Source organism: Panthera onca, chromosome B1 (genome assembly GCF_046562875.1).
Source record: "Panthera onca isolate mPanOnc1 chromosome B1, mPanOnc1 haplotype 2, whole genome shotgun sequence".
NCBI classification, from domain to species: domain Eukaryota; kingdom Metazoa; phylum Chordata; class Mammalia; order Carnivora; family Felidae; genus Panthera; species Panthera onca.
Window position 1 is genome coordinate 1,099,554 of NC_138342.1, and position 12,593 is coordinate 1,112,146.

The window sequence follows — 12,593 nt, forward strand, 5'->3', positions numbered from 1 at the left end:
CCCACACAGCAACTTCCAAAGCATGGCACAAAAAGGGGGTGAAAAGTAACTCCCCACTGTGGAGAAATCTGACAAATACTACCTCCGCCCAGTGATCAAGGTCAATACTGACTACAAAACTCATCTTGCTAGCAGGCATCCTAAACAGGATGTGATGAGGACATCACACCTGTAATCTTCCTCCCCAAAACACATAACCCCAGTCTAACCATGAAAAAATGCCAAACGTGGGACACCTGGGTGGCTCAGTCGGTTAAGCGTCCGACTTCAGCTCAGGTCATGATCTCATGGTCTGTGAGCTCGAGCCCCGTGTCAGGCTCTGTGCTGACAGCTCAGAGCCTGGAGCCTGCTTCCGATTCTGTGTCTCCCTCTCTCTCTGCCCCTCTCCCACTCACACTCTGTCTCTCAAAAAGAAAAAAGAAAAATTAAAAACTAAAAAAAGAAACAGAAAAAATGCCAAACAAATCCCAATAGAGGGGCATTCTACACTAGATCTAAACAGTCCTCAGAACTGTCAAGGAAAGCCTGAGCAACGTGTCACAGCCAAGACTATAAAGAGAAATAACAACTACATGTAATGTGGTGTCCTGGGTAAGATCCTGGGACAAAGAAAGACATCAGAGTAAAATGTGTGCAAATTAAAGAAGGAAATGTTTCCAACAAATAGAAAAGTACGTGCAGAATAAAGATAGAGTATGTAAATCACAAAACAAAAATCAGAAGAAAGTATGGAACACAACGAAAGGAATCCGAATACAGTATAGGACCTCAGTCGATAATAATGCTTCAAAGTTGGTTTACTAATTACGACAACGAGCCATACTGATAAAAGAAGTTAACGATGGGGAAAAGTGCTCCAGAGAAGGACTGCTGTGCCCAGCTGGGAGTGCCATTTCGGAGGGTTTGGGACTGCGCCCTACGGTCCAGTCTTGGGTCTCACAGGCTCTGAATTCCCTGTTGGTCCCGCAGCAACCCGGAGGTCTGACCCCCTCTCAGCCCCTTCCTGTGTAATACAGAACAGTGCCAACTACAGGAAACGCCGGTGGTCCCAGAACGATGCAACCACAGGACAGACTCCGCTAACTTGTAAACTGTGAACACGCCACAGAGCCGCGAAGTGGCCAAACCATTTTCATTACCATCCTAAACACGGAAAACTCTGAGGGCAGGTGGTAAGATGGGAGGCTGACTGGGCACCTAGACCATTCACACCGTCAGTTCTTGCGGCCCAATGCCCTTCCCATGGCTCCAAAGTTCTAAGAAGCCAACCAGCCATCACTTAAAAATTACAAGAATCGTGTTTCTTGGGAGTGCTTTTGTGAATCGTACAGTACCTTGAAATTTATTTTACTTGAATCTAAATTCTGTAGGGCAAGTCCCAATCTTACAAATAAGGAACTCAGAAAGGTTAATGTCAAAGGGGAGAGAGTCAGAAAGGGGGTGTGGGCTGCTGACATGTGAACCCCTAAGAGCCCCGAGTTAGGTGTGATCTGTGTGGACAGCTAGGGTCACAGAGCCTGGGGGTACAAAGGGGCCAGCCTGGGGCCATGCACAGCAAGGCCTGGGGCCCCTCTACACATGCCCCACACAGTCCTATACGGATATCGGTCCCACGGATGTCCCACAAGGCGGCAGACCCAGGCCGTCTCATGTGAAGAGTCCTAAACGTGGCCCAAGGGCACGACTGTCCTCGTGAGTGAATACCACGTTCCACCAAGCTTAACCACGAGAGGAGCGCCCAGACAGTCCCAGGGCTGGCCGTCAGCGCGCTCCCTTCAAAAAACTTTCCCAAACCCGCTCTGGACGCAGCGGCCAGCAGCCGGGCGGCTAAGGTCACAGCGCGAGTGAGTCACAGGCCGCCGCCCGCGCCGGGCCGCCCCGCACGCGGCACTCACGCCCCGGCAACCGGCTGGTCGGGGCGGGGCGGAGGGGCGAGGCCGCCCCAAGTCCCGGCCCGGCGTGACCCCAGCCCCGGGCCGCGCCCGAGCGCCCCGACCCACCCACCCCACCGGGGCGCCGCCTCGCGCCGGGGAGTCGCGGGGCCGCTGGGCCCGAGGCCCTCTGCCGCCCGCCGGTCTCGGCCCCGGCCGGGACACCCGGACCCCCCTGCTCCGGCCCTCTTAACGCCCCTGGCCCCCGGGTCCCATCCCAGCCCCTGGACCCCCGCCGCTGCCGCTGCCGCTGCCGCCGCCGGCCCCGGCGCTGTCCCGGCTCCCAGCCCCCACCCGGCCCCGGCCGGCTGCTTACCCCTCGGGGCGGCGGCGCGGGGCGGCGGCAGGCGAACGGGCCCCCGGCCGCGGCAGCTCCTCAGTAAGATGGACGCCATGTGCCCGGCTGCGGCGGCCGCTCCGGCCTCCTGCTGCTGCCTCCCCGTCCTCCGCGGCGGCCGCGACTGCTCGCCGGCCCGCCGGCGCCTCGGCCCGCCCGCGCGGACGGTTGAGGGCGGCGGTTGGCTCCCGGCGGCCGACACTCAGCTCAACGACCCGGCACCGGCGGCAGCCATGTCCCGGCACAGCGTCCGGCGGCGCGGGGCGGGGCGGCCGGGCCGCCGCTCCCATTGGGCCCCTCGGGCGCCCGCCGCCCGCCAGGTGCGGGGCGGGCCCGCGCCTCCGCGGACTACGGGTCCCGGCATGCCCCGCGACGGCCGGCCCCCGAGGGCGCGCGGCATTCTGGGTCTCGGCGCGCAGCCGGCGCGCGGCCGGGCGTGCCCGCTGCGCACGCGTGCTGGGCCCTTCCGCGTCCGAGCGGCGGTGGCTCGGCGTCAGGCCGCGGGGACGCTTTCGGGGAGGGCCCCGCGGAGGGGCGCTGACAGCCCGGCTTGAATGGCTGACCCTTGGTCGGTCTCGGATCCGGCCCAGGGCGGCGCCCCTACCTCGCGGCCCGGCCCACCGGGCTGACCGCTCAAACGCCTGCTCCCAGATCTCTCCGTGCAGGACCTTTGAGCCCCACACTCCCCTTTCCTAAGACGGTGTCCTATCCGCGAAGGTCGTGCGGGGATGGACGAGGTGACGCAGGGAAGGCAGGCTGGGCGAAATGGGGTGGCCAGCTCCTGGGGCCCAGCGGACAAGGTCTTCCCCGGAAGGCCACTCCCACCAGCCTGCGCTCCAGCCCGGTGGCACCAGGCGCTTTCTCGGGACGCGCCACACTGCTTCCGCTCTCCCATGCTTTGCTCCTCTCCGACCTTTTGCTTGGAAGGTGTTTTCCCTCCTTCTGGCCTCTTCTGCCCGACTCTTTTTCGCTAATGTTATCCCAGGGTGCCGCTTGGTGAAGGTCCTGCAGTGCGTACTCCGTGCAAATCTGTTCTCCGGGGTGCGCGAATGTGGAACTCCTGGTCTTAGCAGGCTCCCCACTCTAAAGAGACTGAATTTGGCTGAATGGCGTTCTCCCTAGGAGGCTCCTCCAGCACTCAGCCCTCACCGTCAGGAAGAAATAGCCCGCCTGAAGTGGTTTTCCTGCACCAGAACTGCCTGACGCTGGACTGGGATGGGTCTGCAGTCCCCATCTCAGGTGGGAGAAAATGGAGCTAGGTAGTACAGGGCACTTGGGAGATGATAGGCGGTGCTTGCATTGGCACTGGGCAGTGAGACTTCAACTGCAGTTAATCTAAGCACGTGGATTCCTGAAACTGAAGCCTCCAAAGCCAAAAATACCATAAAGCCAGGCTTCTTTTCTATACATTCCCCAGGAGGCAAGGATGGGATAAGGAAGGGCAATCGTTGTCCCCCTACCCGGGGTCAGGTCTGAGTCCTGGCAAATAGGTGCTCAGGACCAGACAGAACTGGTCTTTCAAAGCCGCAAGTGCAGGAGAAAGCTTGTGTTAGTGCTGGTAGCTGGCGTTGGCCCTCAGCTCCCGAAGGCTCTGTTCCAAAGCCATCGAGGGGCAAGGAGGCAGGCCCCACAGGGGGAATGAGAAGTCCATGGGACTCTGAAGGACAGTGAGTGGAGGGAAAGCCCCACTTGCCTCAGTATTGCCCCAGGGGTTGAGGGACTGGTGTGAGGAAATGTGGCAACATCGTTCACTTCCCCTTGGGATGTTTCACCCCTGGCCTAGCCAGGTTGCATGAGAGGGAGAAGCCAAAAATAGGGTGTCCACTGAGGGAATGTTGAGGGGGTGGGGGTGGGCGCTTCTGAACACCATCTGGGATGCTTTCTACAGCTCTGCCAGGATAGAGTTTTAGATAAATTAATTGTTTTAGGTTTATTTATTTTTGAGAGAGAGACAGCATGAGCAGGGGAGGGGCAGAGAGAAAGGGAGGGAGAATCCTAAGCAGGTTCTGCACTGTCGGCACAGAGCCTGAGGTGGGGTATGAACCCACGAAACCACGAGATCATGACCTGAGCCAGAACCAAGAGTCAGATGCTCAACCAGCTGAGCCACCCAGATACCCCTAGAGAAATTCATTTTTTCAAGAGTAACTTTAAACTTTGGGTTTTCTAGTTAGGTAAGGAGCATGTGCTTATTATAACAAGTTTGTAAAAAATACAAAGAAACAAGTGGAGGGGCGCCTGTGCCTCTTGATCTCAGGATCATGAGTTCAAGCCCCATGTTGGGCATAGAGCTTGTTTAACAAAAGAATAATAATTTTTTTTTTAAAAAGAAGTAGAAATCTGGCATCCTGCCAGCTTGCCGTGCATACCCTTTAAGCCGTATGAACAGCTGCCTTCCTGCCCTGCCCCTCATGCAGTAGGTCCAAGTGCACAGAATCCTGGCACAGCAGGTCTGGTTTTGTATCATGGACCCTTTTCTCTCTTTTCTTTCTCTCTTCTCTTTTTTTACAGGCCTTTTGATTTTCCCTGTGCTCCCCACAAGTTGAACACAACTTTCCGTAGTCGCTCCACGTTTACATAAGTGACAAGACTTCAGAGAAACAGGGTGGAATATTCAGGCAGCACAGGTGTCCCAGCTAGGGAGGTCAGAGAATCTAGCTAGGGGTGAGGCCAGGAGTCAGGTTATGGGTGGGGGGGAGGTCATGTTAGACATCTGGTTAGGGAGGCAGGTTAGGGAGGCAAGATTAGGGATGTGTGTGTTTGGGTCGTGTTAGACATCTGATTAGGAGGCAGGTTGGGAATGGGGGGGTGGTCATGAGGCGGGTTAGGAGGCAGATCAGGGATCAGAGAAAGACCCCGCTATGTGCCGTACCGCAGCCACGATCAGGCTCAGAGCAGGTGAAGCTGGATTTGACGGGGTTGGAGTTTTGCCCAGAAGCGTGACAAAGGAGGAGAGGGACAGTGGAGTAAAGACGTGTGCAGAAGAGTGGCCATAAGGCTTGACTGGGAAATTTAAACTGGGGCGGGGGGTGGGGGAAGGGTGGAAGAGCTGGGAGCAGTGCCGGACGGTGGGAAGCGGCAGGACCCCTGGCCTGTGGAGGCTGCTCATCCTGAAGAGGGTTTGGACTCAGGTACCAGAGCAAGAGGGGGGTGCTCACAGTGGGTGGTGGGTGGCCCACATTTATTGGCCACGGCAGGGGCTAGGAAGCGAGCCCGGGAGAGGAGCCTCAAGTGAGGCTGGAGGCCAATGTCCTTGGGTAGAAGAGCCAGGACGCCTTTGAGTGCCATGGGAAATGCATGCCTTCCTCCGACTGAAAGCAGGCTCACCGGGCACACGCAGCAGAAGGGGTGGGCACTGGCCTCCAGCCCCCTCTCACCTGTCAGAACAACCTGCGTGACGGGGCAGTGGCCCGGGCTCGGGTATGGAAGAGATATTCATTTGGGTCGTGAGTACTCAAGAATGGTGTCTGTGGGGCTGAGACAGAGCCCATGGCCACGCCCGTTCTCTCCCTGTCTCTGTAACAGAACGTTGGGTTCTCCGTCCACCGGCCTCCCTTGACCCTTCTTCCTTCTGCCTGCAAAGCACTGAGGGTGATGGGATGGAAAGAAAGGACCCTGGACTGCCAACCTTGGACTTGTTTGACTTAAAAGTGAGAAAACATCTATCTTTTCTCAGTCACTGTTATTTGAAGGTGTTTCTGTGTATAAAGGTGAATTTAATCATAACGGATTCAAGGAAAAATCCCTAAAAGCTAGATTGCTGAGTCAATGTGATGCAAATGTACATTTTTGTAAACTTTTAAAATGAAAGGTTTTAACTTTAAAATAAACTTTAAATTTTACTCGTATGTAAAGTGTACATACCTATGTATGTAGAGTGAAGTGGTCGAGTCCTAAGCAAACAGTCTGAAGCGTTTCCCTGTTGTGCGCACACTCATGCTGCCCCTCTCCCATCAAGGCAGAAGGCCGCCAGCGCTCCAGAAGCCTCTCATGCCCCCTCTGTTGTCACCCCTTCTCAGACACCACCTTCCACTCTAACTGCTGCCTCAAAACCACTTTGGCCTGTTTTGTGTTTGTTGGTTTTTAATTTATTAAAAAAATTTTTTTTTACATTTATTTATTTTTAAGAGACAGAGACAGAGTGCGAGTGGGGGAGGAGCAGAGAAGGAGACACAGAATCCAAAGCAGGCTCCAGGCACTGAGCTGTTAGAGGGGCTTGAGCTCATGAACTGTGAGATCATGACCGGAGCCAAAGTTGGACGCTTAACCAACTGAGGCACCCAGGTGCCCCTGGATCATTTTTTGTAAAATTTTTTTTAATGTTTATTTACTTGTGAGAGAGAGAGAGAGCACGACCGAGCATGAGCGGGGGAGGGGCAGAGAGGTAGGGAGACACAGAATCCAAAGCAGGCTCCAGTCTCTGAGCTGTCAGCACAGAGACCAACATGGGGCTCAAACTCACAAACCCTGAGATCATGACCTGAGCCAAAGTCGGACGCTTAACCGACTGAGCCACCCATGCGCCCCTCTTTTTAATTTATTTTAGAGTGGTGTATCTGGGTGGCTCAGTCTGTTAAGCAACTGACTCTTGGTTTCGGCTCTTGAGGTTCACAAGTTCGAGCCCCACGTTGAGCTCCTCTGCCTCGATGATACTGTGGAGCCTGCTCGGGATTCTCTCCCCCTCTCCCTCCCTCTCTCTCTCTCTCTCTCTCTCTCTCTCTCTGCCCCTTCCTTGCTTCTCTCTCTCTCAAATAAATAAACTTAAGAAAATTAGAGAGAGCACAAGTGGGGGAGAGGGGCAGAGGGAGAGGGAGAGAATCCCAAGCAGGCTCCACACTCTATAGAGCCCGATGTGGCTTCGATCCCATGACCCTGGGATCATGATCTGAGCCAAAATCAAGAGTCAGACTCTCACTCCACCGACTGAGCCACCCAGGCGCCCCCAGAATATACCTTACTCGACCATTTTTGTTATTGGTAAGGCTTCTGGTCAGCGGTAGACTATTAATAATTAAGTTTGGGGGGAGTCAAAAGTTATACGTGGATTTTCCAGTACACAAGGGTGGAGGGGTTGGTGCCCCTGTTCAAGAGTCAACTGTGGTGGATGCTTTTTAAATCTGGCTACTTTCATTTAACGCTATGTCTATCAAACCCATCAGCACTGTTGTGAGTCACATTCGTTATTTTTCATTGGTATATACAATCGGGAATTTTTCAATGGGACACACAGTATCCCATTATGTGTTTTAATGAGTATACCACAGCTCATTTTTCAGTGCTGGGAGGGTTGATGGGCCCTCAGCTTTTGGCCAGTGTGAACAACATTGCTATTAATGTTCTCACAAGTGCCTTTTTTGCACATACATACAGCTTTGATAGGAGAGTTGCTGGTCAGGGGTGTACTTAAATTCAATGTTCGTAGGGACTGACAAATGGTTTCCAAAGGGGTCCTTTCGGCTTAGCCCGCCATCAGCAGAGCAGGAGGGATGCAGCCACTCCATACCCTCACTGACCCTCAGTTCTGTTGTGACTATGACTATAATTATTCTGGAGGCACATTGTGCTTTCATTTTGCATTCCTTTGCATGACTGAAAATTTTGAGGCGTCCTCTCATTTACCCTCGACCATTTGGACTTGCTATCTTGGGAAGTGTCTATGTACGTAAGGCTAGTTCTTTGTCAACGTCTCCATTCAGTCATCTGCCTTTTTCTTATTGATTTGTAAGAGTTCTTGGTGTATTCTGGATATGAGTCCTTAGATGTATGTATTGCAAGCATTTTCTTCCTTTCAGTAGATTACCTTTTCAACTCTTAATGGTGTCTTTGAGGAATCATTCTTGATTTTAATGATTCAATCTCTTTTTTGGTGAGTTGAAGAAATTTTTGCTACCCCGAGGTCATGAGGACATTCTTTTATGTTTTGTTCTAGAAACGTAATTGTTTTCTATTTCACGTGTAGGCTTATGATTATTTAAAATTGGTGTTTGTCTTGTATACTGTAAAGCAGGCATCAGGGTTATTTTTCCCTATGGGTACAAAGTAGATCCAGCACGATTTATTCAGTAGACGGAATCACAGCTACGGAAGATGTCCGTGTCCCATCGTAATCCCAGAATTTGGGAATATGTTGCTTTACGTGGAAAAAGGGATTTTGCAGAGATAATTGTATTAAGGATCTGGAGATGGGATATTATTCCGGAATAGGCAGCTAGGCCAATGTCATCGTAAGCATCCTTAGAAATGGATGACAGAGGCAGGGGTGAAGGGTAGAGGGAGATCTGATACAGAGGAAGAGGTCGGAATGATGCAGCCTTTGCTGGCCTCGAAGGTGAAGGAAGGGCCTTGAGCCGGGGAATGCGAGCAGCCTTCGCAAGCTGGCAAAGGTGACAGCATGGGTTCTCTCCTGGAGCCTCCAGAAAGGAATGTGGCCCTGATGACATGTGGTCATCAGCCCAGCGAGACCTGCATCAGATCTCTGACCCACAGAACTTGGAGACGATCGGTTTGTGTTGTGCTAAGCCACTCAGTCTGTGAGAACTTGTTACAGAAGCAAACAACTAACATACCCCTGATGCAACCGTGGCACGTCTGTTAGCCAGCAGGTAGCCCGTCGGGACCCTATTCTGTTGCTTGTTGTTTTTGCTACACTTGAGCCAATACCAAGTGGTTTTAGTTACTCTAGCCTTACAACCTGTCTTGGTATATGGTGCTGTCACACCTCCAGTTTCTTCTTCTTCAAGCCTGTTTGGATGTGTGTTTTGTTTTTTTTTAATGGTTATTTATTTTTGAGAGAGAGAGAGCGCAGGAGAGGGGCATAGAGAGGGGGAGAGAGGTTCTCAAGCAGGCTCTGTGCTGGCTGCAGAGAGCCCGATGTGGGGCTTGAATCCACAAACCGTGAGATTATGACCGGAGTCGAAGTCAGACGCTGAACCACCTGTGCCACCCAGGCACCCCTTAAAGATTTTCTTTCATTCTTCCTTGACCCATCTGGAGTTTCTAGGAATTTCTGCGTGTAGTGTGAGATGCGAGCCCATGTTCATTTTTTACTTGTAGATAACACAGTCCTTTCTCAGGCCTTCTTATTGGATAGTCCTATATCAAAGTTCTACCAGGAAGGTCTGTTTCTGGACTCTCTCTCTCTCTCTGTCTTTTTAAAAGTTAATTAGTCTCCATGCCCAACGTGGGGCTTGAAGTCACAACCCTGGGATCAAGAGTCACATGCTCCTACCGACTGAGCCAGCCAGGTGCCCCTGGACTCTCTTCTCTTCCCTTCTCTCTCATTGGCCGGCTGTTCCCCGGACCACTAACCATTCTGAACTGAGGCACAGTCCCCCTGCCACTAACCTCCATGAGCCTCTGGCAAGTCAGTGCATTCACATAGCTCTTTCCTTTTTGGGGAAAGTTCATAGAGTGGGCTATTTGGATTGCGGTTGTTTAGGGCCCCTGACTCTCTCCATGCTGCGGGCCCTTCCGGGTTGAGCAGGAAGTGCCTATGTGTGCTTGCACCCCAGCAGGGCTGCTTGGGGTTTGCTGAGCTTCTTGGATATGTAAGTCAATGTTTTTGTCAACTTTGGAAGTTTCGCCATTATTTTGACAACTGTTTTTTTTTTTTTTTTTTTTTTTTCCTGTGTCAGTCCTACCTTTCTCTCCTTCTCAGGTTCTTTTTGTTTTTTATGAAGTTTTTTTTTTTTAATGTTTGTTGATTTAAAATTTTTTTTTAATTTTTTTTATTTATTTTTGAGACAGAGAGAGACAGAGCACGAATGGGGGAGGGGCAGAGAGAGAGGGAGACACAGAATCGGAAGCAGGCTCCAGGCTCGGAGCCAGCATCAGCACAGAGCCCGACGCGGGGCTCGAACTCACGGACCGTGGGATCATGACCTGAGCTGAAGTCGGACACTTGACCGACTGAGCCACCCAGGCGCCCCATGTTTGTTGATTTTTTAAGAGAGAGAGAGAGAGAGAGAGAGAGAGAGAGACAGAGCGCAAGTGGGGGAGGGGAAGAGAGAGAAGGAGACACAGAATCCGAAGCAGGCTCCAGGCTGTCACCACAGAGCCTGACACGGGGCTCGAACTCAAACCGAGAGATCATGACCTGAGCCAAAGTCGGGTGCTTAACCGACTGAGCCACCCAGGCACCCCATCTCCTTCTCAGGTTCTAACACACATATGTTAACCCTTTAATATTGTCCAGCAGGTGCCTGAGACAGCTTGCTCATGTTCTTCAACATTTTCCTGTTCTTCAGATTGGATAATGACCCTTAGTCTGTCTTTAAATTCACTCTTCTATCAGCTTCAGTCTGCTGTGAAGCCCATATGGTGATTTTTTTTGTCATTTGTAGGATTTTTATTTGGTACTTTTTAACAGCTTCTATTTTCTATTGAGATTTCTCTTCATTCATTAGGCCATACTTTCCTTTAATTATTGAGTATCTTAAAACAACTGCCTTAAAGTTTTTCTCTGTCAAACCTAAAATGGGGCTCAGGGTTGACTTCTGTCGATTGTCTTTTTTTCTCCTTGATAATAGCCACATCTCCTGTTTTCTTTGCATGCTGAGTGACTTTATCGTTCATTGGTTGTTGTGGATAATACGGTATAGTCTCTAGATTCTGTTATCTTCTTTTGACGACGACAGTGTGCGCTTTCCGAGGCCAGATCACTCAGAGCTCTGCAGCTTGCGCCTTCTTTCCTGCGGATTCCCACTCCAGGGGACGCCAGCCCTGTGTTGGGAGGACACTGGAGCAGCTTGTGGAGAGGCCCCTGCGGGGTGGAACGGAGGCTGCCTGCCAATAGCCAGAAACACCCGAGTCAGCCATCTTGGTAGCCCACCTGCCTCCCCAAAGCTGGCTCACCCACCCTGAATTCCCCACCAAAGAAACCGCACGTGATAACCAATGTCTACTGTTGTTTTCAACCATTAAGTTTTGGGGCAACGTGACACATGACAATCAAGAATAGACAAGTTCCCGGGGCATGGATCCCGGTGTCTCTGCCATGCGCCAGAGACGTTCGTGGGCTTGGACGAGGTGTCCACTCCAGCGGGCCCAGAGCTCCCACGACAGTTGTTCTCTGGCAAGCCTGGAGGCCTCACCATCCGTGCAGCCCCGTCCTCAGCCAAGGACAGTGGGAACTCTGAGACTCCCCTCTCCACGGATTCCAGCAGCACCACTGCGTCCTCAGCTCAGTAATACGGGGTGGCCTGGCTGGACGCCAGGGTGGGAGACTGGCACAGTAGCAAGCTGGGGTGGGCAAGGTGGACCTCGGGAATTTCCCTTCCCTGGGGATTGCAGTCCTGCATTTCCTGTTTTTCACACCTGAGAAGGGCTGCCTCATCTGTTTTGTCCATGTTAATGATTGGTTACAGTGGAGGGCCAGTCTGGCACAGGATTCTCTCCAATAGCCCATACGGAAGCCTCAATCAAATTTGTTTTTTTTCAAAGGCAAGCTCTTTCTACATTTGTGGGCAACCTGGTGAGCTCTGAATCAAGCCTAGAATTTAGTCAGTGGTAATGGACTGACGTTGGTTTCTTAGTTGTGATAAAGCTACCACGGAAATGTAAGGTGTGGACATTAAAGGAAATGGGTGGGGGGAGCTCTGTGTCATCTGTGCATCTTTCCTGTAAATGTGACATTATTGCAATAAAAAATGTTAAATGATCCATCTGGCTGGTACAGGAGTGAGGGAGAGAGGCCAGGCTCTGTGTCCCGTGTGGCTTCCCAGCAGGCTGGCTCTGAATGGCCGCTCCTGCTGTCTCCGGTCAGCCCCCAACTCAGGCTGGTGAAGCCGGTCGCTAGTCCAGAACAGCCGTGGTCCAAAGCGTCCCCCAAGCTGTTACCAGTGCTTACAATTCCCGGCAGGCCCAGGGCTTGGGAAGACCTTTCATGTTCTTCTCTTTGTTGTTTTGGGTTTTGAATTCCTGCAATCTTCATAATTAGAAAAAGAAGCGCTACTTTAGCAAAAGCCTGAATGAGTGGGCAGCGCTGGCCGCAGCCCTGACCCGAGTGGTCCTCGACCTGGGGCAGTCCCCGCGGAGGACGAGGGTGCGGGGGCCGCCGGAGGGACGGGCGCGGCATGGCGTAGGTGGCCCCTCCTCTCATCACTGTCCTCGGTGCTGCGGCATCGCTTCCTTCCCTCCGCCGAGGCTGCAGAGACCCAACCCGCCGGCAGCCGGGCCACGGGAGGTCGGAGGCAGGAAGAAGCTCCCCAGGAGCGGGGAGCGGGCGGGGCCGGAGCGGCGGGCGGGGCCTCGAGGCGCGTGGCCAATGGGCCGGGCGGGGCTTGTGGGGCGGGGCCAGGGCGGAGGCAGCCCCGCGTCCCCGGCTG

The 12,593-nt window shown here is 53.0% G+C and overlaps 1 protein-coding gene and 1 long non-coding RNA gene across 4 annotated transcripts in view; one reads left to right on the plus strand and one right to left on the minus strand.

Annotated features, from left to right (window-relative positions):
- LETM1 (leucine zipper and EF-hand containing transmembrane protein 1) overlaps window positions 1-2,584 on the minus strand; it is a 40,279-nt gene extending 37,695 nt beyond the window's left edge. The window contains exon 1 of one of the 2 annotated variants that reach the window (XM_060655564.3): window positions 2,248-2,584. In XM_060655564.3, the coding sequence (XP_060511547.1) occupies window positions 2,248-2,326 (79 nt within the window). In that variant the 5' untranslated portion in view covers window positions 2,327-2,584. The remainder of the gene's footprint in view (window positions 1-2,247) is intronic. The other variant, XM_060655563.3, reaches the window with a different exon arrangement.
- A 103-nt stretch (window positions 2,585-2,687) lies between these two features.
- On the plus strand, window positions 2,688-11,928 carry LOC132692787 (uncharacterized). Of its 2 annotated transcripts, none has more exons than XR_009616597.3 (5): window positions 2,688-3,005; window positions 3,391-3,507; window positions 4,780-4,932; window positions 5,794-5,918; window positions 10,905-11,928. It is a non-coding gene; the product is annotated as an uncharacterized LOC132692787 (long non-coding RNA). The 2 variants fall into 2 exon arrangements; XR_009616596.3 differs by having other exon boundaries at window positions 2,691-3,005; window positions 4,780-4,912.
- Window positions 11,929-12,593: the final 665 nt, after the last annotated feature.